Below are 27,251 nucleotides of genomic sequence, written 5' to 3'. Positions count from 1 at the left end.
CTAGATTTTTAAAAAAAAGTTTCATGACTAAAAAATATGAGAGCTGAATAAAATATCTGGAGATTACTTGTGTAGCATGGCAATGGCTTCTCTTGTTTTCAACTGATCAAGTCCAAAAGTTAAAGCAAAACGTCGAGCAAGTTCTTTTATGCCACTAAATGTAGAGGATGATCTATCAAAATTATAGCCATTTTCTTGTATCATTTCATTAAAAAGCTGTTTGGAAAGAAAGAAAGCATGTTAAAGTTCTTAATACCTGAAGATTAACATCTTTTAAAATATTACAGTTTCATTTAAAATACAGGTGTTCAATAAATGAGGCACTGTATTTTATTGCAAAACACTAAAACATGATACAAATGACCAAAAGTGTAGTACTTCGTATATTTAAACTGGAGGTTCTTATTAACATTAGAAACCCTTCAGGTTAGTTTTGGCAGAATGCTATCCTGCTGGTATTAATTGGATATTAAGATAGCATATAAAAATATAAAGGAAAAAAAACCCCAGCAAATTATTAGGCAACCATGCTCTGTTATTTACGTTTAAGTGGTGAATCTTTACATCAAGCACTCTTAACATGAAATAGCAAAAGCTTAAGAATTTTAATCTTCTTTGACAAAGCAATTCTAATTATAGGACTTGAACCAAAAGAAATAATATTTATGCACAATAATATGTATAAAAATGTTTTAGTGCTATTTATAATAGCAAAACTTGTAAAAAACCTCAGCACAAACAAGGAGACTTTGGTTAAATTGTGGTCTATCTATAAAATGGAATATTATCTAGTTGTCAAAATGGATATGCTAATCATCCTGCTTTGGTTAACTATACACTGTGTCAAAACATCACTATGTACACCCCATAAATATGTACAATTATGTGTCAACTTTTTTTTTTTTTTTTTTTTGGAGACAGAGTCTCGCTCTATCACCCAGGCTGGAGTGCAGTGGCGTGATCTTGGCTCACTGCAACCTCCACCTCCCGGGTTCACGCCATTCTCCTGCCTCAGCCTCCCGAGTAGCTGCGATTAAAGGTGTGTGCCACCAAGCCCAGCTAATTTTTGTATTTGTAGTAGAGATGGGGTTTCACCATATTTGCCAGGCTGCTTTCGAACTCCTGACCTCGTGATCTGCCCGCCTCAGCCTCCCAAAGTGCTTGGATTACAGACGTGAGCCACCGCGCCCGGTCATGTGTCAACTTTTTAAAATGAGGAAGACTTCTGGGTATACACCCAGAGAAAATGAAATCCACATGTTGAGGAAATATCTGCACTCACAGAAGCAGAGAACAGAATGGTGGTTGCCAGGGACTGGGGGTTGGGGGAGGCTGAGACTGGTCAAAGGGAACAACGTTTCAGTAGGACAGGATAAATAAGTTCTGAAGATCTATTGTACAGCATGGTGACCATAGTTAAGAGTAATGTACTGTATTGTTTATCTAAAAACTGCTAGGACAGTTGGTCTTAAATGTTCTTACCACAAGTAAGTATGTGATGTAATGTTTATGTTAATTAGCTAAATTTAATCATTTCACAATGCATACATATCAAAACATCATGCTGTATACCGTTAAGTACACAGAATTCTTACTTTTCAATACCTTCACAAAAATCTAGAAAAAAAATAAATGAACCTCTCCTGCTCCAAAAAAAAAGATGCTGAGGAAATTATTTAATGGCATAAATGTGTTCAGTGTTTATTAATATTAAAATGCAGCCTTACAAAATGGAATGCACAATTTAATTTTGTTTAAAAATCAGATTTCATGTATGCATAAAAAAGAGTAACAAGGCCATTAAAAAATAAAAAGGTTATTGTGAAGTGAAAACATTAAGGATAATTTGCTTTTGTTCCTTTTTATATTTTCTAAACTTTCTACAGCTAGCAGCTATTACTTTATAGCAAAAGTTATTTTTTAAATGCCATCTTTTCAACCTTTTAAATTGCATTTATTTTTCTTTCTTCATTTTCTGTAGAGATGGGCTCTTGCTATGTTGCCCAGGCTGGCCTCCAACTCCTGGGCTCAAGCAATTCCCTACCTTGGCCTCCCAAAGTGCTGGGATTACAGGCATCAGCCACTATACCCAGCCTACATTTTATTAATTTTAATAGAGAAAATTCAAATTCTCAAATAAAATTAAGAACATTCCTGGCCGGGTGCGGTGGCTCACACCTGTAATCCCAGCACTTTGGGAGGCTGAGGCAGGTGGATCACTAGGTCAGGAGATTGAGACCATCCTGGCTAACATGGTGAAACCCTGTCTCTACTGAAAGTACAAAAAAATTAGCCGGGTGTGGTGCGGGCGCCTGTAGTCCCAGCTACTCGGGAGGCTGAGGCAGGAGAATGGCGTGAACCCGGGAGGTGGAGCCTGCAGTGAGCTGAGATCGCGCCACTGCACTCCAGCCTGGGCGACAGGGCGAGACCCCGTCTACAAAAAAAAGAAAAATCAAAAAAAAGGACATTCCTAAAAGAAAGTTCATTAAGTTGGAATGGGTTGGGTTTTGCATGCAAATTTTGTCTCCAAAGACAAAAGTATACTAAGTCAGTAATTTTCTCTAATTAAATGCCTCAACACTGCCAAAATGAAAACTACTGGTTTTTTTGTTTGTTTTGAGACAGAGTCTCACTCTGTCGCCCAGGCTGGAGTGCAGTGGCACGATCTTCGCTCATTGCAACCTCCACCTACCAGGTTCAAGCAATTCTCGTGCCTCAGCCTCCCAAGTGGCTGGGATTATAGGCGCACATCATCGTGCCCAGCTAATTTTTGTATTTTTAGTAGAGACGGGGTTTTACCATGTTGGCCAGGCTGGTCTCGAATTCCTGATCTCAGGTGATCCGCTCACCTCGGCCTCCCAAAGCACTGGGATTACAGGAATGAGCCACTGCGCCTGGCCAAAACTATTGTGTTTTAGTTATAAAATTAATATACGCTCACAAAAATAAGTTTGGAAATATACAGAGAAAAAAGTAGAATTCAACATGAAATCTACCAAAACAAGTTAACCACTGTTAATATATTTTGTGATTACGGAGCTCTTTATACATTAATGAATATAGATCTACACTAATTTTAAGTGTTGTACAACAGTCACTGCAGAAATGTACTATACAGTAAATTTATCTAATATCCTGATAGACTTTTAGATTATGTCTTACTTCCTATAAACAATGTTGCAATATACAACTTTGTATATCAACTTTTGCAAACTTGTCTTATCACCTTGGATAAAAGAGTAGATTTAAAAAGTAGAATTGCTGCCTCAAATGGCATACACATTATAAATTTTTACATAAATTGCCAAATTGCCTACCATATCTATATTTCCTCCATACCTTAGATAGCTATAGGTTTTGCCAATCTTGACAGTTTGAAAGCAAAAAAATAATCTCACTTGTACTTTCTTGTATTTCTACTTTTATAAATTGCCTATTGCACACTTTGCTCAATTTCAACTGCTACCTTATTTTGCTAACTATTAGGTGTTAATTGTGTTAGCTAAAGTTGGTACTCTTAATGCTTACCTGTTGCAGACTGAGAATAAGGGTCTTAGCACACTGAATTTTGTCTATCTGCCTTGTTTTACTCATTGTTTCTTTGATGATATCTCCATAGTCATTATAATACTGTAAAGAAATTTGTACAAATTAGAGCTTTATCTCTTAAAACTACTTGACAATAAGACTAATTTTAGGTTAGTCATGTAAACATGTCACAAAAGTATGTATCTGGCCAAAATTATGCCTTCAAAGGCAGGAAAGAATGTTACTGAAATCTAAAGATCATTTCTAAGCATACAGTCCCTAACTTCAGTAAAATCATATATACAAAACAGTTAAGATCTAATCAAATTAAGCTCCACACTTGGTTAAAATAAAGAAGGTATACTGGTCAGTTTTAGTCAAAACAACAATTAGGTTATGCAGATTTTCAGAAGTAACACAAAATATACAAACAAAATTCTCTTTGTAAAACAATAAATATAATCTCAGTTACACTTATAACTAATTCATTGATACCAGGTATACAGGCCATGAGCAGTTTAAAACTTGATTAATTTGGCTTATAGAATCTAACAGCCTATAAATAACTTTTAAAAGAAAAGTTGTTTATACAACATTTACATTACACATTGCACATGAAATTTTTTCCTAATTTAAGATCATGTTTCAAACACGTACAATAACAATTATCAGATTACAGAATAACCACGTCCCTATAACTAATAAGTGACTTTAGAATACCTAAGACTAAAACTTTAAAATTTGTTAAATAACTTCATAAACAACCTTAGTTTAAAAAAAAAAAAAAACCTGGTAATTATCATCCCAAATGATTTAAGTTCCAAAATAATTTTCAATGATATTAGAGTTCAAGTAGCAAAATATTCCAGAGAGGATTAACTAGGTTTAAATATATTACATATTTTATTTCTTGAAAGCAAAGGCTTTAAAAAGTTTACATTTATAATTAGATTTTAGTTGAGGAAGGATTTTTAAAGCTATCTTACCATATTTAGTCACATTCTGTTAGTATAATCAACAATATCCTGTTTATCACTACTTTTAACTTAACAAAACCTCATATATAGTTATGAAAATTATGAATAACCTATGGTTAATCAAATCAGACTTTGAGAACCAAAGGGGAAAACCTTAACAATCACAGTGGAACAGATAAAGGAACTCAAGTCACAAAATGCTTGGAGTTATTCAAGGTCGCAAGATGCATAGTAACCAAGCCAAAACTACCACCCAAGTCTTCTGACTCCTGAAACTCTTTTTAATGCTACATCAAGCAGAGGAGGAATGCCATCCTATTATCTTAAACTGAATCATAAATGCTATTTCTGATAGTGACAAATTAAGAGAGGCCGTCTCCAATATTCCAAATGCAAACGAACACAATAAACCCAAAATGTCCATTAACTGGAGTAGAGGTATAAGGAAATGTTATTGAAAACACTAAATATTTTAAAATACAACTCTTTTACACTAGAAATGTAATTTGCCACTTAAAGAATTCAATGGCAGCCATGCATAAAAACCAGTGTTGCATTTTAAAACTATCTTGCTATCCATTTTTCAACTTTACCTTCATATACTGTTTGAAGATATCTGCAGCTGTATTCATCTCCACCACAGTATATACAATTAGCTTACAAAATGCTGCAAGTAAATTTCTTCTCTTGTGCAGAGCTTCAATTTTACTGGCTTCATCCTCTTGCTGACCATCTGGAGAAAAAGTCCCAAACATTAAGCATCTTGTATTTTATTTCAACCATGTATTTTTTAAATTCTCACTATGAAACATGCTTTTATAAGAGAATTTGAAAAAGGAAAAACATTAAGATTAAAATTATAACCATTCATAATTTATTCCAATAGACTAAATTTTTGTGACATCAAATAATGATCAGAACAAATGGAACTGAATCACTCCATTTGTTCGTATTCCATGTTCACCTAGTGAAGTCAGGCTAAACTTGCCTAACATTCATCTACTTCCCTAGCAGGTCAGTTTGTCAACAAAATCTGCACACTCAATGTCTGTTAGTTAAGGCTCCTACATTCCTGAACACTGCCAACCTCAGAATTTCTGTTATCCCTTCCAAGGATGATCCCACCTTACCTCAAACCCCAAAATCTGGCTATAACAGTCCTCCTTTGTACATATATTCAGCTAGACAGGCCCCAGAAACCATTCTGTCTTTTTAAAATAATCTTGCATATTTCCACTCTGATCCATTATGTGAAATCTTGACATTCAATTCTCAAGAAGACAAACTTATTTCCAAATTCGCAGTCAGGGAAGCCCCACTGCAGCCTCCAAGTCATGCCAAATAACTGTTTTACTTATTGGATACTGTAAATAAAACTGGATGAAGCTTTTTATATTTAAAAAAAAGCTGCATACAAAAATTTTTCCCTCTGGACAGATTTTACAAATGAAATTACTTGTAAAAAAAAAAAAAAAAAAAAAAAACACTATCCCAGGCCGGGTGCGGTGGCTCACACCTATAATCCCAGCACTTTGGGAGACCGAAGCAGGCGGATCATCTGAGGTCAGGAGTTCGAGACCAGCTTGGCCAACATGGTGAAACCCCATCTCTACTAAAAATACAAAAATCAGCTGGGTGTGGTAGCACACGCCTATACTCCCACCTAGTTGGGAGGCTGAGGCAGGAGAATGGCTTGAACCCGGGAGGTGGAGGTTGCAGTGAGCCAAGATCACGCCACTGCACTCTAGACTGGGCAACAAGAGTGAAACTCCGTCTAAAAAAACAAACAAACAAACAAACAAACCACTATCCCTTGTTAAATGAAGTTAAAATTGTTTATGTTTATTAGCCATTTATAATTCCTCTGGTGAACAGTCTGCGCATATCCTATAAGCTCCAATATAAGGTTCCCAATATCAAAAACTATTTTATGTATACTAAGAATGTTCCTTCATTTAATTAATTTTTCATCCTGTCTCTGGTAATCTTTGACAACTTCTAGTAAACTAAAACCAAATTTTAAGAGTAAGAATTTAAGACAGACCATCAGAGAACGTTTTATCTCAAATGTATGTCCCAAGATGCAACACTATTTGCTTAGAAACCTAAGACATATCATTACACTGAATACATAAAGTAACCTTTTCTTAATAGCTCTGTCACTATAATGGAAAATTTCTACATGACATTGTTTCCAATGGCATACAGACATTTTCCCTCTAAAGACTAAACTATCCTATGATATTCAGAGTTTTTAAGTCCTGATTTTTATTTTTCTCCACTAACTGCTTGTCAAGAACTAGCCAACTTTTTCTCTTGTGGATATTAAGGAATGTAGAGAAGTACCTAACACACTGGGCCTTTCATAAGTGTCAGCTGCCATTATTATTATGTATTGTCAATGAAATGCCTCGAGGAGCATTCCCTATTTTACTCTCTCTTTCTAATCTGATGTAGGCTAACAAATACAATATCCAAAGATCTACAATACTAGATGTTAGGTGAGGATGAGTAACAATGGAAACTATCATATGCTGCTGGAAGGAGGGTAAAACAATACAACCACTTTAACAAAATATGATCAAGTTTAAGATGCACACACACTACCTAATCTAGCAATTCCATTCAGGTATACACTAGAAAAGCAAATGCACATGTGCTCAAGGAGCTAAGCATTGAAATATTTGTTGTAACGCTATTTTAATTGAGGAAAAAGTAGAAATAACCTAAATGTCTAAAAATAAGAAAATGGATAAACTGTAACTTGTATCATATAATATTCAGCAGTTAGAATGAATGAATATCATATAATATTCAGCAGTTAGAATGAATGAATTGTAGCCACATGTCAACCCTGAAAAAAATCTCAAGAATGTAAATTCAAAAAGGAAAACTGCACTGGGTGCAGTGGCATGTGCCTATAATCCCGGATACTGAGGAGGCTGAGGCAAGAGTACTGTTTGAACCCAGGAGGTTGAGGCCAGCCTGAGCAATATAGCAAGATCTCATTTCATATTTTAAAAAGAAGAAAAAAGGCAAATTGCAAAATGTTCAACATAATATTATTTACATGGAAGTTAGCAAGAATAAATGAACTATGTATTGTTAACAGATACAAATTCTTAGTAAAATAAAATTGAAATGCAAAGGTGTGATAAACAACAAATTTGGGGTAGCAGTTCTCTCTAGGGAAAATGGGAGGATAATGGGATAAGGGAGGAATACAAATGAGGGCTTCTTTTGTAACTGTGCTTTTATTTCTTTAAAAAACCTAAAACAAATACAGCTAAATTTGACAAAGACTGATGGAATGGTTACGTAAAAATCTGTTATATTTTATACTCTTCCACTGGACTAGAATGCACTTCATTTTAAAAGTGAAAATAGTGCCAGGTGTAGTGGCTCACATCTGTAATCCCAGCACCTTGAGAAGCCAAGATGAGAGGATTGCTTGAGCCCAAGAGTTTGAAGCCACCCTGGGCTACAAAGCGAGACCTCGTCTCTACTAAAAATTAAATAAATTAGCCAGGCAGAGTGGCACACGCTTGAGTCCCAGCTACTCCAGAGACTGACGTGGGAGAATCATTTGTACCTGGGAGATTTAGGCTGCAATGAGCTATATGAAGTTCACACCACTTCACTCCAGCCTGGGTGACACAGTGAGACCCTGTCACACACAAACACACACATACACACACACACACAAGTCTAAGGAGATAAGAAGTGTGGGTAATTCTAGGAAGCTCCTAGATATATCAAGAGTTTTGGCAAGCTTACTCTAATTCAACTCCCCATGGACTAAATGAAGCTAAGGCAGCCCCAAATTAACAAAAGGGTTATGTACTAAAACTTATTTTGTATCAGGTTTTAGAATCCAACTGTACTTTCTCATAGACGTTTTAGAAGTTTTAAAAAAAGACGTTTTATAAAGTCCTATTCATTTTTTGGATTAACTTCAGATGTCAGCTTCTCAAAAGATGTTTCAATACTTGCAGATCAGTGAGAACTTATTCTACATGCCCACAACACTTTGTACATGCCTCTATTACTTATCAAAAATTGCACTATAGGCCGGGCGCAGTGGCTCATGCCTGTAATCCCAGTACTTTGGGAGGCCCAGGCAGGCAGATGACCTGAGGTCAAGAGTTCAAGACCAGCCTGACCAACATGGTGAAACCCCATCTCTACTAAAAAAAAAAAGAAAGAAAGAAAGAAAAAAGAAAAGAAAGAAAGAAAGAAAAAAGAAAAGAAAGAAAGAAAGAAAAAAAAGAAAAATTAGCTGGGCGTGGTGGTGGGCACCTATAATACCAGCTACTCAGGAGGCTAAGGCAGGAAAACCATTTGAACCCGGGAGGCGGAGGTTGCAGTGAGCCAAGATTGTGCCACTGCACTCCAGCCTGGGTGGCAGAGTGAGACTCCATCTCAAAAAAAAACAAAAAAACAAAAAACAACAACAACAACACTATAATTACTTGGTTCTTTTCAACCTGAATTTAATTCTTGAAGGATGAGACCTTGTCTCATCTTTTCATATCCATACCATCTAGTAAACTGCCTGCTGACCAATAAATGTTTGTCAAATCAATGTTATGAATAAAAGCATAACTAAGCCAATAGCTTAGAGTGACAGATGAAAAACTCAAAGTATATAAACTTCACTACATGGATTCTGACAACTGTTTTGGCTACTCTGGGTTTCTCATTTGTGTTCAGGTTAAGCTTTTAGTATGTGAGCACAAAGCTCTCTATTGCTAAAAATAAGCTACATGCCATATACAGAATTATATATATATTTACACCCTGATATGCAGTGATACATCAGTATGGATATATACATGTTGATGTTGTATTTTCCTTTAAGTATTACCTTCACAGTTTGGGAAGCCGAGGCAAGAAGATCACTTGAGGCCAGGAATTCAAGACCAGCCTGGGCAACATATCAAGACCCCATGTCTACAAAAAATTAGCCAAGCATGGTGGCGCACCACCTGTAGTCCTAGCTACTCAGGAGGCTAAAGGGGGAGGACTGCTTTGGTCAGAGTTTGAGGGTGCAGTGAGTTATCATCATGCTACTGTACTCCAGGCTGGGCAACAGAGTGAGACTCTGTTTCTAAAAAATAAAAATAAACAAAAAACATACCTTCAAACTAAAAACAAACCCAGAAAGACGTCACCAAATATCACTTCTTCTCCATGACCTCATGCTCAAGTAAGGCAATTAGGGTGTGTAAACAATTAGGGTGTGAAGAGTAACTTAACACTAGGTAAGGCTGGTTTGATTCTTTTCCTGTGAACATTATATACTGCCCCAGACTTTTACAGAGCAGTTTCAAACATTTTTCTAACATTCAGAAATCAAATTAATACTCCCCAAATTAAAAAAAAAAAAAAAAAAACCTATGGTATACAAGTATACAACAAAAAGTCACATAAATACTTTATTCTTTCCAAATTATCTGCATATTGGTATTACCAATGAATAAGGGCAAGAGGGAATAAATTTTATTGAGTACCTGCTATATGTCCAGGCACTGTACTAGTCATTTGACTCAATTTTAACAGTTTTATGATGTAGTTAGAAATTAGAAAGCAGGCTCAGTGCTAGTGAGAAGCAGCGATCTGACTTGAAAGCCTATACTCTGCAACATCATGTTTTCTTCACAATGGTACAAAAAAATGAACATAAATGTGCTGGAATATATACCTGTGTTTCACGTTTTTAAGGATAAAATATATTTTAGTGCACCGATGTACATCATTGTTACTTAAGTTTGATTTTATGGTGGACACACAGATTTAATAAAAAGATGGCAATAAAATTACCTGCACTATTATTATCATCATCCTGTTCAATGAAGACATGATCCAAAATAAAGCTGAGCAACTCAGACTGCAATGAAGAATCAGGGGTGTAAACTAACGGCTCTAACATGTCACGCCCTCCTGACATAATCTGATGGCTGAAGATCATCAAAATATCACACAGAATAGTGAAGGCCTATTAAAAAAAAAAAAAAGAGGAAAGCATGCTATAATCCAAGGTTTCTCACTAACTGCCACAAACAATTTACATATTTAACACAGAAACAGAATCCAACTTTCTATATTTAAAAATCTTAAGAGAAATCAATGTTTAGTATTTTGCTAAGATTCTAAAGCTGCGAAGTATAATTTATATAACAATGAATGCTTATATTTGTATAAGGCTTTACTAACTGCAAAGTGATTTCACAAATTTTTTTTTTTTTAATTTTCAGCAACATTAAGTGACCTGTACAATATGTTACACACTACAAAAATATGCAGGGTCAGGACTCAAACTCAGGTTTTCTAACTCCAAATCCCCTACTTTGCTCTATATTGCAATGCCACAAGGTATTCATTCTCAAATATGAAATAATGTATAAACTTGGTACCACTCTTCATTCTACAGAAGAAAAAACATTAAAGAGATAAGTATTAGAATAGAGATCACAAAATCTATGGTACTTATTAAGCACTCTCATTGTTCACACGTGTACTGATTAAGTAGCGAAAACATAACCAGATACAGGGCTGCTTACTATTTATCAGATAAACCTGAGCATATTATAATAAACATAAGGCTGAAGTTGTATCTCAAGGAGCTTAATAAAAACTCTGCCATGGGTTTTAAATGGGAGTCACAGACTAATTAATTATTTGTTGGGAAGGGGTAATGAAAATAGAAATTTAGGGTCACAAAGTAAACCAGAAAATACATTTAAAGGAAGATCATTCCTGGAAAGACAATATAATACAGAGCACAAAAGCAGATCTTATTAACAGTTTCGCCATTTTGGAACTAACCATATTTACTTTTTCTCTTTACTTTATGTTTTTACCCCTTCCTTCAGTCTCTTCTCCTAACTACTATAGTAGTAATTTATACCTATTAGCATATTTCAGTTTACAAAAACTTGCAACATAAAGAATAAGGATATAAAGTATTAAGTATGATGATATTTACTAATTAGCTGAACTGGTAAATCAAGTGAGCTGACCAGGACACATTCTGGGAAGCTGTTGGGAAGACTGGGCACATAAGCTGTTTAATAACTAAATAATTAATCTCTATGGCCTGAGCAAGGGATTACATAGGAGGTTACACAGGATAACCCACAAGGATTATGTGTTAATGCTATAAAAATAGGGATTATTATGCTGAATATCTTGGTGTCTCATGCAATTATAAAGTAATATTTCATGCATTAGGTTTGGATCCGTGCATGTCATTAAAATCCTATTCCAAGAGTTTAAATCTAAATTCAATTTACTACCATCAGAAACCTTGTTCCTTTCATCTCAATTACAGAGATGAAACTTAAAGTACCACACCCTTTATTGCTATAGTTCAAAACTACACACGTAAAATTGGAGAGAATTCAGCAATGTAATAGTTATGGCAATATACTTCATATTTTTGGAAAAAGAAATAGCAAAATTCAGTAACTGCACCTTGGCATGTGTGACCAAGCATATATGTATGGTAGGGACAAGAGAGAGCTGGAAATAATAAAAAAAGAGACTACCAGCTAGGCATTGAATGAACATTTTAAACTATAAAAATCCAAATATGTTTTATTAAAATTAGCTTCGGTATTTTTAAATTAAATAAAGACAAGTGCCAAACAAAGGGCTGGTATATTTGAATAACACTGAACTAAAATAAATAGTACCTAACATATCACAATGTCCAAAAATCATAGTCAGGTTGACTATTGGGATTCTACCTGAAAAAACAAAGGTTAAGCTGTATGAAATGGTCACAAACCTTGAAATCACCATAATCATTTTGACTATACCATATTAACAGTTCTTATGAAATACTTGTGAAAACATCTTCCCATAAAAGCATTTGAAAAGCGTGTTTCCAACGAAGCTTAATCCTCTCAATTAGGGAATTAGAATTGAACATGATGTTAGTTCTAGGATCAAACCAGGTAACAGTCTATTTCGAGAATTGAAAAGGTTAGAAGTAATGGAAGCATTAAGGCATACGCGTTGGGAAGGTAACACTTGGAAGACAGGGAAGCGATCATAAATGTTTATTTCAGACAAGGTCCACAGGAAGATCAGGATGAGCGAGAATGCCAACATCTGATATTCTCAGAGATAACAAAACCTTGTGGACTTTTCTACCCTGGAACAAACTTGTCATATTAGCTGCTTTCAGAAATGACTTTTGTTAATTTCATACATCTATAATTTGTATGAAGAAGTCTGTTTACCATGTGTCATAAAGAAACAACAACATAAAATGACTATAAGGGTAATCTATAATGCAATTATAAACCCCATATGAAATTAATCAATTTTATTATGCACAAGTCGAATATATTAACCTTTTTTTTAGTATAGTATACATAGGCAGATACAAGATATTTCTGCTTTGCTCAATCTTAGTATTATTTAAACTTTCTACATTAGTTAAGATTTTATAAAGGTTGCTTACAAAAAGATTACCATCTATAGTAATTACTAACCTGTTCCTTAACAGTAGTATTCACGTTGGTCAGGTAATGTTGACATATCTGACAAAATACTCTCATTTGTTTCTTTAAACGCAGCAAGTCCTCCTTGAAAAAATTTAACATTAACTTTTAAAAAATATTGTATAAACAATTCAGCATTTCTTTAAAATGTTTTCAATTACGTAAAACATTATCTCATATATAGCTTTATTAACTCTACTTCTGCATTTGATTTAAATTTCTTCTTTATAATTTACAAGAAATGAAAACAAAGAGACGGTTTGTCTTACAAATCTCACCAAATTGCAGCCTTAAAAATATGAGGTACATTAATAGATAATATCCTAAGGCTTTAGGATATTAAGAGGATGAGAAGACTTATATAATTGATATGGCAATCTTTAATAAAGCCACTAGCACAGGATGCTAATAAAGATTTACGCTCCATGCTCACATTATTTCAAGGGTGGTCAACCCATAAATGGAAGAAAATAATAATAAAAAAGAAACAGCACCTTCCATTTCTTGTTAGAAGGATACTGCTGTACTTTATAAAAACTCAGAATGGAAAATATTTTGTGGTATTACTATAAACTTTAAAATATCTCAAACTTTTTATTTTTATTGGTTTTTTTTTTTTTTTTGAGATGGAGCTCACTCTATTGCACAGGCTGAAGTGCAGTGACATGATCTCAGCTCACTGCAACCTCTACCTCCTGGGTTCAGGCAATTAATTCTCCTGCCTCAGCATCCTGAGTAGCTGAGATTACAGGTGCACACCACCACACCTGGCTAATTTTTGTATTTTTATTAGAGACAAGGTTTCACCATGTTGGCTGGGCTGGTCTCAAACTCCTGACTTCAAGTGAGTAGCCTTCCTCAGCCTCTCAAAGCGTTGGGAGTACAGGCGTGAGCCACTGTGCCTGGCTTACCATAAATAATTTTATATTCATCCCTTTCCTCTACTAAAAATACTGCCTTTTTTCCAGTTTATTTTTTAACTTTCAACATAGGTGAGCAATTATATATGGTAATATAGTCACCGTTCCTACTACAAGCTTAACATTTAGTTAAATTAACTTTTTCCTAAGTGTTTGATAAAAAGCACACAATGGGCAGGGCACAGTGGCTCAGGCTTGTAATCCCAGCACTTTGGAAGGCCAAAATGGGCGGATCAGTTGAGGCCAGGAGTTCACGAGCCTGGTCAACATGGTGAAACCCCATGTCTACTAAAAATGCAAAAGTTAGTGGGCGTGGAGGTGCATGACTGCAGTCTCAGCTACTTAGGAGGCTGAGGCATGAGGATTGCTTGAACCCGGAAGTCAGAGGTTGCAGTGAGCCGAGATTGCACCACTACACTCCAGCCTGGATGACAGAGCAAGACTGCCTCAGAAGAAAAGGGGGGGAAAAAAAAGCACACAATGTTAACAATACTATATTGATTTTTCAAGAGGAAAAATCCATTTGTAGATATAACAACATCTTAAAAGCCCAGAGAAATTCTAAGCATTTAACATTATTTTGTGGGTTTAGGCAACACAAACTTATTATCAAGAGGATTACTTTTTGAAGAAAATGCCTACAAACACCTAACTCCAGAACTCTCAGAAATTGCGTGATATTTCTAAAAATGAGCCCAAACAATATTTAAGGCAATATCCAGTACTACAAGTACAATGTTTAAGCTTCCAGTTTACAAATGGAAAAGGCAGTCCTGTTTAGTTCAATTACTAAACACATTAAGGATTATCATTATGGGTAAAGCTTTAAAAGCTCTATATATACTAATAGCTGGCGCTGGCACATTATATATTCAATTATATTCAATCAGAAAATGATTGATCATGAATTTGGAACATCACTAGAGAGATCCTGAATATGAATAAGGTTATCCCAAAACAATACCAGAGCATAAGAAGATCTAGGGGGAGTTGGTTTATTATCTTCAATTTATGTAATCTAATACTTATATCTGTTTCAAAGGCTCTTGCTCACCAACTTTGAGAATACAGAAAACCACAGATTATGCCACCTTCAAATGTGAACAACAATTTTTAATTAAAAATCATACCTTGAAACAAACCATATCGATATCCTCCACTGAATATACATCAAACTACAAATAACAGTACATTAGAAACAAGCAACATTTCACTGAAATAACTGATCTCGTTAAATGTGTGAGTTTGCTGAAAACAGTTAATGATATTTAGTCTAATAAAAACACTACTGAACCACCACAAACCTTTGTAGAGCTGCTTTCAGTTATCTTAGCAAGTTGCCAAAGGATTACATAGTGAGTACACTGCAGTGCGTGAATAACAATCTGTAAAAAGAATCAAAGGATACAGTTAAAATTTAAAAGTCACAAGACTTCACTTTTCAAAGATAAATGTGTAACTAGTAAATAAATAAAAACCTGCTCAGGCATGTCTCCATTTTCGATTCCAGTTTTCAAGAGTTTGTAATTACAAGCAAATAAATCCCACTTTGAAAGGTCATGGGCACTGTAAAAAAAAAAAAAAAAAAAAATTAAGTTTTATTAAAAAGCTAAGCCTAATGACAATTGTTTTGGACTTGACTGTTAACAGAATGCAGTAAATGCAGTAAACTTTAAAATGCCCCCACAACAACAACAACAAATTAGCTTAGAAATTAACATAACCCACAAAATACGCAAGTTTATTTCTACAGATTTAAGAAAACAGGAACTTCAAAATTCAACTTACTTATGAAAAGCAGTAATCCTCTTCAATGTTGACAATACCTGATATGCATCATCTTCATCAGGTTCTTCACCCTATAAATATTAATTATACATTAAGAACCATCAAAGTGAAAAATCCTAGGCTATCAAAATGTTACTATTACCTTGAAGAATAAAGAATAACATAACAAAACCCACAAATGAACTTTGTCATTCAATACCTAGATCTGGCCAAATTTAAGGCAATATGGCTGGGGTAGTAAGTCAATACAAGTTTATCATAGAAACATAACCAAGAGGAAAAACGAAAATGACATTCTTCTTTTTCTTCTAAGTAAACTTGACACAAAATTATAAAGGCATCTATTTTTTCACAGTAATAAATGCACTAGGACAATAAAATACTTAAATGACAAGAAGATCAGAAAGACAATACCTGAAGGACAAAACCTAAGTACCTTAAACGTATATCATCATGAAGACATATGACACTAATCACAAATAAATAGCGAAAAACCCTCTGAATAATGACTAGATATGCTGGTCCCATTTGGATATCAACATCTATTAATATGCTTTTCAACTTAAGGTAACTTCACTTTCGAAAAATTTTACGAGTCTTACTACAGGAAACATAAAATTGCTTACACATTACTGAATCTACTGTGTTGAACTCTAGTTCTCTCAAAAAAGCACTTGTTTTTAAACTATAACTCTTCTACAAAGTAATTAAATTTAATTAAACCATTGCTTGATTTTAAATTAATTTGTCCTAATCAAAATCATATTCAGCCAAGAGCAGAGGTATTAAAATTTTTAACTAAGAATGTAATCATCGTACATCAACATATTTGCACAAACCTCCAATTAGTAAAACTTAATAAGCCCGGAATAACGATATATACCAAATAAAAGTTAAATGAGTAATTAATAAAACAAGAAAACTAGAAATCACAAAGTCCATATGATCTTACAGCATTAATGATAAAAGTGATGTGGAAAAGGCTAATGGCATTAATTTGACAATTATGAATATTTTATTCAAAAAATTTAATGTAAATATACATTTCTGGAAAAAATAACAATCACAACAAAAATACAAGTGTATTTAAGTGCTATGCACTAAGCCTCTTTGGAAATACAAGAGAAAACACAGGAAACTCCAACAGTAGCAGCGGCTATAATAACTTATTAAAGTTTTATAATACCAAAACCCAGACCGGGTGTGGTGGCTCAGCCTGTAATCCCAGCACTTTGCAAGGCCAAGGTGAGTGGATCACCTGAGGTCAGGAATTCAAGACCAGCCTGGCCAACGTGGTGAAACCTCTTCTCTACTAAAAATACAAAAATTAGCCTGGTACAGTGGTACACGCCTATAGTCCCAGCTACTCAGAAGACTGAGGCCGGAGAATCGCTTGAACCTGGGAGGCAGAAGCTGCAGTAAGCCGAGATCGTACCACTGTGCTCCAGCCTGGGCAACAGAGCAAGACTCCGTCTCCAAAAAAAAAAACATAACGTCCTTCCCTAACCTACACTGCCAAAACACTTAGAAATACTCTACTTTTTTAGGCTACCTAGTCTAAATCTAGCTCTCCTTTTCTGTTCCATTAACACCCAATTCCTTAACAGCCCTGGTTCAATAAAAACCAGGTAACTGTCCAGATCATTTCTCAAAACAAAAAAGATGTTAGTTTTGCTTTCACCTTCTCTGAGTCACAGATTCTTACCACTTTCCTATTTTGGTGGAGGAGTAGCCTGATGAGTCATAGAATGCAAAGCCTGAACATCTTTTCAAAATTCTGCTAGGGACTATCACCAAGACTAACACTTGGGTGACTAATTAGCTTACTGTAGTAGAGGGGCTCAACTGACAAAATACTTGTAATAGTTATAATATATACCTCTTGCAGAAAATCTTCAAGAAGCCGGTTAAATTTATCTGCCAATTCATCTATCAGTTGACTTCTTGAAATATCTACTCTGTTGAAGATTGTGAACTCTTCATTACAGAGTGCATGGTAAGTTTTAGAACATGCTTCCAAAACATCTGTATCTGTGTGCTTCTCTACAATATTCCGGATCTGTCGCAATAAGGCATCCAAATGCTGCAAAATAATAATATTTTTCATCAAAACTAAGGCATATATGATAGGTATAAAGTGACTACATGACCATACCACCATGGAAAAAATTTTCAAATACAGTAACTCTACAACACAGAGCGTACATTTTAATGTGCTTTTCTAATCATGATAAATAAATACACTGATCCATCCATACTTATTCCTCAACTTTAAGGGAGATATTACCTACCTCATAGGGCTATGGTGAGAATGCTAACATATATTAAGAGCTTACATTTATCCACAGAACATAGCAAAAGTGTTCAATAAATATTAGTTGATTTTGTCTTATAATTGTTATTATCGTCTATGGCCATACCACCCTGAATGAGCCCAATCTCATCTAATTGTTATTATCTAGTTATCCACCCCCAGTCTCCATAAATGATCAGTGACATAGTCACATAATAGCTAAGAATGAAGGTACAGTTGTGGGCATGAAGCAAAGGGAAGCATCATTACCACCATTCTGTAAGTCAAACTAATCTAAAGTACAGAAGACCTAAACTATAGGTTTCCTTTCTTAAAATATGTTCCAAAAACACATTTTAAGAAATATAAACAAACGCTATGATGAAATGAACTAAACAATTTTTCTTAAAGGTTTTTTTTACACAAAATAACCTTACCTTTTCTAATCGTCCAGTGGTATATATTTCCAAATCAAAGTACTGAGGCAACTGCAACAAGTTAGTCACCTTTTCTGCATCTACAGAGTACTGTGAAATATAAAGATCACGTTAAAAATACCACAATAAGAAAGCATTATAATATTCTGTGAGGCATTTAGGAAAAAAAACTCATTTCTTAATAACACTATGATACTGACATAAACTTACTTTTGCTAATAACTGAGGAAGGGCCACGGCAAAAAGCTCAGTGATTTTTGTCCTATCATCCAACTGTGTCTTCTTTTCCTTTGCTGTAAGCACCTAAAGTAACAGAAAGACTTCTGTATTTATTAAGCCCATTAGCACTGTTAAGTGTTCAAGTTCTAGTTAAAACATACAAAATGATTACTAAAACTATAAGAGATGGACACAAACATTTCACTATAAAACATTAACCCTAAAAGTGACACGAAAGAGAAAACTACACATTATAAAAACAAAAAGCCACCTGAAATAACAAAAAAAAATTTGGATAGTCCTAGAGGGAAAATCAATATCCAATAAGACTAACCAACTCTACCTTCAGATGGTAGGAGAATCAGTTAAAAATAGGAAATACAGTTTAAGAGCTTATATATAAAATACTGGGATTGACCAGCATTTCTGCTTACTCTAGGCTGTGGGACATGACACATAAGTAACAAATTCAAAACACTAAATTGCTATCGGCAATTAGCAAAAAAGAAACAGAAATTTCTAAAAAACAGAAAATATAGAAAGCATCACATTGTCTTTGATAAAATTTTGTTTCAGTTATGCTCACACAAACATATTCATGTGTAATAAGTCACAATATAAAAATGAATTTTTATGCTTTACAGTCAAAAGTTTGAAAGCCTGTGGAATTGTTGGTATAAAATGCAAATTCATGTAAACTTCAAAATAATGCATTAAAATCTGATTCCAGGAAATAGAAATTTCCCTATTTTAATAAAAAATTATCTCCATTTTTATTTCTGATTTTATTTTAGAAGAATAAGAAAGCAAAACCATAAATAAAACATACAACTGCACCATTCCAAATGGTGTACGCTACATTGTCATGAAGGCAGGGACTGTCAATCATATCTCCTGCAGCAACTAAAAAAGTATATTACAGAGAACTCAAATTTCTCAAATTGCTAATGCTTTAAAATTTACCTCTAACAAATTTATAAGCAAAGGTTGTCTGAAAAATAAAACAAAATTGTTTCATTGCTAAAATGGAATTTTTAAAAAGATGCTGAAAAAGGAGAAATGGAGTTTAGAATATTGAAAAGACATTGATTGGCATACCCTTTTTCCTGTCCCTCTTCCCACGGGAGGATGACATTCAGCTGCTTGTCTAATGGTACAAAGCATTATTTCAATCAGAGCACTCTCTTGCCTATCTGTTAGTGCTAAAAAAAAAAAAAAAAGTCAGAAAGTTAGCTTATTTCTTCTCCCTACTTGCCACTTGTAATTATTACGTAACAGTTTCTTCTGCCTGTAAACAGAATCTGCCCTAAGGTACTAAAGAAAATCCCATTACTTTATCACAGAAAACATAACCTTCCTAAAACCCTCAGCATCCCAAATCTATCCACCACAGATCCATACATTTGGGTAAAAAAAATAACCCAGATACAAAAAAAATAAAGAATGTTGACAGCAATTACACCTTTTTACAAAGCATAATATTTTTATGAAAACAAAACTATGCACGAAGTAAGATTTTTCTATCAAATTGTCTTAAAACTAAAAGGATAAACAAATGGAATGAGTAAAAATCTACTTACAAAACTGTCTAAACAAAAATATCATAATTAAACATCCTTACCTTCCTCTCCACTAAGTGGCTCTTCCAGTAACAAGCTATTCATACATTCCCAGTCTTTCAGCAGCTCAGTAGCACAGTCCCACATGCTATCCACAAGGTATGCTGCATGCTCATGTAACTAAAATTTAAGAAGAGCAATGTGGTCTTAAGACAATTAGCATACTAGCCTTAACTCAAAAGAATGGAAACTTTATTGACATCATCTACAAACTCTCAAACAGCAATCTATTTTTTGATGTCAAATAGATGAAAGGACAGAGAAGAAACTGCCTTAGTTTGCTTGCTGTAAGAAAGACGTGTTAGGTGGCATCATTACACATTAACAATTATCATTAAAACATTAATATGAAAAAAATATTTTATTATTTTTATATCAAATATATATATTTATAATAAATTATATATATTTGGGGGGGGGATGGCAGAGATGGAGTCTCACTCTCGCCCAGGCAGTTGGGAAGTGGTGCGATCTTGGCTCACTGCAACCTCTGCCTCCCAGGTTCAAATGATTCACCTGCCTCAGCCTCCCAAGTAGCTGGGACTACAGGCATGCACCACCACGCCCGGCCAATTTATGTATTTTTAGTAGAGATGAGGTTTCACCATGTTGGCCAGGCTGGTCTCAAACTCCTGACCTCAGGTGATCCGCCCACCTCTCAGCCTCCGAAAGTGCTGGGATTACAGGTGTGAGCCACTGCACCCGTCCTGAAAAGTATTTTATAAAGAGATTATATACATACTTACTGCTTATTTGGACCTAATGTATCAGTCAGCTACTCTCAATTCTTAGGTATGCTATGAATTTATTTTAACTGAAGGGGAGTGATAATGGTTAATTAAAACACAAAATGCATGTTTGTCAATTCAATATATAAGCAAATCATTCTCTTCATTACGTGAAGCTTAAATGACCCTACTGTTAGCTGGGCATGGTGGCTCACGCCTGTAATCCCAGCACTCTGGGAGGCCGAGGCAAGCAGATCACCTGAGGTCAGGAGTTCGAGACCAGCCTGGCCAATGTGGCAAAGCCCTGTCTTTAGTAAAAATACAAAAATTAGCCAGGTGTGGTGAAGCATGCCTGTAATTCCAGCTATTCTGGAGGCTGAGGTGGGAGAATCGCTTGAATGTGGGAGGCAGAGATTGGCAGTGAGCCGAGATCACACCATTGCATTCCAGCCTGGGCAACAGAGCGAGACTTTGTATCAAAAAACAACAACAACAAAAAAACAAACCTACTGTTTCCCAACTCCTTTGGCGGGGGGAGGAGGGGGCGTGCAAATCATAATCATTATACAAAAAAAAGCTGTCAAAGCAATTACAAATAATAAAAAATCTAAATCTAAATACTTTATGAACATAGAGGGAATGTCCTCAAAAACTGGCAAACCGGGCCACGTGCTGTGGCTTATGCCTGTAATCCCAGCACTTTGGGAGGCCAAGGAGGGAAGACTGCTTGGGCCCAAAAGTTGAAGACTAGCCTGGGACACGAGACACCCCTACTGTCTACAAAATTCTAAAATAAACTAGCTGGGTGTGGTGGCACAAAGTTGTAGTCGGAGCTACTAGGGAGGCTGAGGCAAGAGGATCAACTGAGCCCAGAAGTTCAAGGCTGCAATGAGCTATGATTACGTCACCGCACTTCAGGCTGAGTGACAGAGCAAGACACCGTCTCTTAAAAAAATAAAATAAATAAAATAAAATGTTTGCAAACTGAATCCAACAATATAGAAAAAGAATAACATCATGAACAAGTAGGTTGATTCAACATTTAAAAAGTCATTCAACATAACAACACATTAACATAATAAAGGATAAAAATAAAACAATCATCTCAAGGAATGCAGAAGCATTTTACAGAATTCAATTTCCATTCATGTTAGAAACTTTCAGCCAAGAAAAGAATAAAAGGAAACATTCTCAATCGGATTATAAATATCTACAAAACACCTATAGCTAACAATGTAATTAATGTTGAAATACTGGACACGTTTCCCATAAGATCAGGAGCAATCCAAAGATGTCTACTTGAGACAGAGTCTTGCTCTGTCACCCAAGCTGGAGTGCAGCAGCATGATCTTGACTCACTGCAACTCCTGCCTCCCCGGTTCAAGCAATTCTTGTGCCTCAGCCTTCCAAGTAGCTGGGATTACAGGCATGCACCACCATGCCTAGCTAATTTTTGTATTTTTAGTAGAGACGGGGGGTTTTGCCATGTTGGCCAGGCTGGTCTCAAACTCCTGGCCTCAAGTGATCCACCCGCCTCAGCCTCCTAAAGTGGCGAGAGTAGAGGTGTGAGCCGCCGCACCTAAGCGCAACATTCTACTGAAGGTCTTAGACAATTCAATAAGGCAAGAAAAAAAATGAAAAAAATGTTGGAAAGGAAAAGGAAAATTATCTTTATTTACAAATGACCTGATGGTGTAATGTAGAAAATCCTAAAGAATAAAAAACCAATTATATATCCATATATAGAAATAACTAGAAAATTAAAAGGCCTGATCACTAATTAAATAATAGTATGTACTATGAACACCAAAAATAAATTTTGAGCCCTCTCAAAATCTGGCTAACATTGTAGGTTTCCAACTTTAGGGAGGCTAGTTTAAGTCTACATCTACAATTGCAATGGCAGGTACCAACATTTGAAATCTTACAATGTTCTAGAGATCTGTGTTAAGTTTTATACAGATTATTTCAGTGTTAACTAAGAATTTATTACACATCTTTTTACTAGGAAACTGAGGCTTAGAAAGAGTAAGTAGCTAAACCAAGGTCACACAAACAGTAAGCAGAGTAGCCCAACTGACAATTAGGATTTTGAACTTTAAAATTAATATTCTCAGCACTATACATAAATCCTACTGTTTGAACATCTTACTAGAAGAAGAAAGCGACCAGGCGCAGTGGCTCATGCCTGTAATCCCAACACTTTGGGAGGCCAAGGCAGGCGGATCACCTGAGGTCAGGAGTTTAAGACCAGCCTGGTCAACATGGTGAAACCCCGTCTCTACTAAAAATTAGCTGGGCATGGTGGCACACGCCTGGAAGCCCAGCTACTCGGGAGGCTGAGGCAGGAGAACTGCTTGAACCTGGAAGGCAGAGGCTGCAGTGAGCCAAGATGGCGCCACTGTATTCCAGCCTGGGTGACAGAGCGAGACTCTGTCTCAAAAAAAAAAAAAGAAAAGAAAAGTAGAAAGCATATTTAAAAAAAAAATTGAGGGAGTGGGTGGCTCTCCATTCTATTCACAATTTACTGTGCTACAAGGAATATTTTTTTAAACGTGCCTCATTTTAACCCCTTTTCCAAAATTTTTCGGTATAAAATAAATACTATCAACTAACCTCACTTTCTAGAAAGAAAAAAACCAATGTCTTAACAAGGTTGGCATTTGGACCTTGTCTTCCTCTTCTTTTCATCATTCCATCCTCCTCTGGATCTCTACGACTGAAGAGCCTGTGAAAAAAGTAAAATATTTATTTTACGACAACAACAACAAAAAATTTCCTAATCAAAAAAAATTAACTTTCGATTTCATATCTAAGGATCTAACAAAGGAGTAAAGGAGAACTGGGTAGGTACAATATCATCCAACATTATGGCACACCACGCAAATAACTGCTATAAACCTTTTTCATTTCATGTTTGATGGTAATTCTAAGTCCTTTTAAACTAATTTCTCAAGTTAATTGTACTGAGTTATAAACTATTTGTTTTTAAAAACCTTACTGTATTTTATATAACTGTTGCCTTCCATAAAAGCAGTACATTGACAAAGCTACACCATTTATGCTAAAAAATCTATGATACATATTCATCTTGAAAACTAAACATATACTTTCCTTCCATCCTTCTGGCAAAATTACCCCAACTTACTGTCCTTTTACTATGGATAGCATGAGCATTTTTCCTCATGAACAACAAGAGAATTAACACTAAACAGCAATGAATAGGAAACTGTAGTGTAAATGTTTTATACCACCTACTCTTTCTAATAATTGCTGCACCCCCAACAGGCATTTTAATAGCATCATAGGAACAAGAAAAGTTTAATCTATATGGCTCAAAATAGTCTCTTTGAAAGCCATTATATAACAATCTTTGTTTTCTGTGATCAGATATTCACACTTCTACTCATACTACCTAATCTGAGTTAAATAGGATCATAAAAGAGATTGTAGAATTCTTGGGATTCTTATGTCAAACTTTATTAAATACTTGAAGAACCTTTTAATATTTTCTAAAGCAAAGGAAAAATAAGTTTAAGACTAAATACAGCCTGTAGTCCCAGCTACTCAGGAGGGTGTGCCATGAGAAGCGCCTGAACCCGGAAGGCAGAGGTTGGTTACAGTGAGCTGAGATCGCACCACTGCACACTCTAGCCTGGGCAACAGAGAGAGGCTCTGTCTCAAAAAAAAAAAAAAAAAAAAGCCTAATTATAGCATAAGCAATATTTAGAAGCTGAAGCAGGTATTAGAAGGGTAAACAATTAGGAAGAGGTCAGTCTTAATATTATAATATAGTTAGGTATCTTTCTAAGCATGTTCACTGAAACACATGGGTACATTTCCCTTTTTTTTTTTTTTTTGAGACAGAGTCTCGCTCTGTCGCCCAGGCTGGAGTGCAGCGGCGCGATCTCGGCTCACTGCAAGCTCCGCCTCCCGAGTTCACGCCATTCTCCTGCCTCAGCCTCCCGAGTAGCTGGGACTACAGGTGCCCGCCACCACGCCTGGCTGATTTTTTGTATTTTTAGTAGAGATGGGGTTTCACCGTGTTAGCCAGGATGGTCTTGATCTCCTGACCTCATGATCCGCCCGCCTCGGCCTCCCAAAGTGCTGGGATTACAGGCATGAGCCACTGCGCCCGGCCTACATTTCCCTTTAAAGATCTAACTTAAAATAAATCAAAGAACTTAGGAAAAATCTAAACTTTTAAAGGAAAAAGTAAAATGTGAAAGCTTCGATATGATCTGTAGTAATTTTTAAGAGAAGTTATATATATATAATCTTAATGTCAAGTAAAACATAACTAATTACTGTTATGAAAGTATGCCTTAGAAAATGAGTAACAGAAATATAGATTTACTTTTTGTAGAGAAATTCTCCAGCTGCTACTGCTACTGGCCGGTGAGCTGAATAAACCAGATGATAGACATTTTCACAATCTTCTGCAGTAAGAACTTCTTCACTACTCCTAAGAAATAAGCAGTAGCAGGTGCTTTTAGTAACGTCCTAATTCTAAGCATATTAACAGTACAAAAACTTATGCTCATACTTTTAAAAAGTTGTAAAGTTTCATGAATTTGTGTTAAAGGAAACAGAAAAACAAATCAAGCTTATTTAATTACCATCTACCAAAATCTATCAAAGATAAATGGCAGGTAAAATTAAAAGTGAATGTAGAAGGTAAACAAATAAACGTTTAAAAGAATTATGTCACATGGATGCTAACAGAAAAGGAAGACAAAATAATGAAAACCCATATAGAAAGTAAAGGGGCAGCAAGCTAAGAGCTTAGAGTTAAAAATCGCAGATAATACTTTGCTTATATTTCATAGTAAGTCACAACATTACATCAAAATATACTAATGGCCCATTTATATCACATCAATCAAGAATGCTTCATCCACCATGTACTGAACACCATATAAGGCAATGCAAGTGGTTTTCCCAAATAACTACAATCTAAGTGCCAAAGATCTTTAATTGCAATCACTGGAAAAAAAAAAAACTTACTAAAATGTAATGCTCATTCTTTTTCTTATCTTTAAAGAACAAAATAAGCCTAACAAAATATTTTCAATAAATCATAATCATTAAGGCCCATCAACCACAGTACCCCAGGGTAAACGCTGTTGCATTCTTCCCTTGCAACTGCATTCAGAGTCCTGGCCCCTGGCAGCTCTTTCTCTCCCAATATGCTTCTAGCCTACTGTGATATATATAATCTAGATTTTTACCATTACACGTAAATTCAAATTATAGGACCACTGCCAGAGGAAAAAAGCCTAAGAATACTGGATAGTTGAAGCACACAGATCCTCTTTACTTTTTGGTTTTCTGTTGGGCTGAAAGCTTCCAGAAGTCTGATGTCTAAGAAGTATTACTTCTTTTTGAGAGAAAAAGATACTAAATTGTTAAAATTCAAGTTTCAAAAGCACATTGATTTCAATTGCTCTTTATATAATATCAGATTGTTCTTGGAAAAATAACTTGTGTGTTTTTAACAAAATAACACTGAATCAGGCTGGGTGTGGTGGATCACACCTGTAATCCCAGCACTTTGGGAGGCTGAAGTGGGTGGATCACTTGAGCCCAGGTGTTCGAGACTAGGCTGGGCAACATGAGACCTCATCTCTACAAAAAACGGAAAGAAAAAAAAAAATTAGCCGGACATGATGAGACTACAGTAGCTATAGTCCCAGCTACTTATGAGGCTGAGGTGGGAAGATGGATTGAGCCTGGGAGGGCGAGGCTGGAGTGAGCCATGATCACACCACCTGGGTGACAAAGCAAGACTCTGTCTCTAAAAAACAAAACAAAAAAAACGCTGAATCAAACATGTTAAAGTACTGTAACTCTACAGAAGTTCACTCATTTTAACTTTTTGAAAAGGAACGTTTCTAAGAAATTGAAATTATTAGGTATATAGATGGCTGAAAATCAACATGAATGGGTATGTCTATTACCTTTGATAAAAATATAAGAAAGAAGATGTTTCTAGTGTACTGTGGAGGATGGTGGGAAAGAAGCTATAGAAATATATGTAGCATACTATTACTTTATTTCAGAATTCTTTCAAAATTTTTATATACAACATGTGTGTATAACATTTATGATTTTAAAATATAATTAAAAATTAAAGAAAGAATGCAACAGTTAACAGACTGCTCAAGAAATTCCAAGGTAAGTGAGTTCCCTGAATTGTCAATATCTGTAGAACTGCCTTCTTTTTAAT

General features: G+C 35.3%; 1 protein-coding gene across 17 annotated transcripts in view; it reads right to left on the bottom strand.

Moving 5' to 3' along the window:
* The window catches only part of STAG2 (STAG2 cohesin complex component), a 141,845-nt gene that overhangs the window by 20,857 nt on the left and 93,737 nt on the right, over positions 1–27,251 (bottom strand). For all 17 annotated transcript variants that reach the window (XM_024240585.3, XM_054545033.2, XM_024240584.3 and 14 more), the window contains 15 exons: positions 25,380–25,487; positions 23,639–23,750; positions 20,297–20,414; positions 19,774–19,877; positions 18,667–18,759; positions 18,457–18,546; positions 17,606–17,809; positions 15,727–15,797; positions 15,417–15,504; positions 15,243–15,323; positions 13,010–13,102; positions 10,329–10,503; positions 5,099–5,238; positions 3,529–3,630; positions 68–216 (listed from right to left, as the gene is read on the bottom strand). In XM_024240585.3, the coding sequence (XP_024096353.1) occupies positions 68–216; positions 3,529–3,630; positions 5,099–5,238; positions 10,329–10,503; positions 13,010–13,102; positions 15,243–15,323; positions 15,417–15,504; positions 15,727–15,797; positions 17,606–17,809; positions 18,457–18,546; positions 18,667–18,759; positions 19,774–19,877; positions 20,297–20,414; positions 23,639–23,750; positions 25,380–25,487 (1,728 nt within the window). The remainder of the gene's footprint in view (positions 1–67; positions 217–3,528; positions 3,631–5,098; positions 5,239–10,328; positions 10,504–13,009; positions 13,103–15,242; positions 15,324–15,416; positions 15,505–15,726; positions 15,798–17,605; positions 17,810–18,456; positions 18,547–18,666; positions 18,760–19,773; positions 19,878–20,296; positions 20,415–23,638; positions 23,751–25,379; positions 25,488–27,251) is intronic.

Source organism: Pongo abelii, chromosome X (genome assembly GCF_028885655.2).
Source record: "Pongo abelii isolate AG06213 chromosome X, NHGRI_mPonAbe1-v2.0_pri, whole genome shotgun sequence".
NCBI classification, from domain to species: Eukaryota; Metazoa; Chordata; class Mammalia; order Primates; family Hominidae; genus Pongo; species Pongo abelii.
The sequence above is the reverse complement of the archived record's forward strand: the minus strand, read 5'-3'. Positions and strand labels throughout refer to the sequence as shown.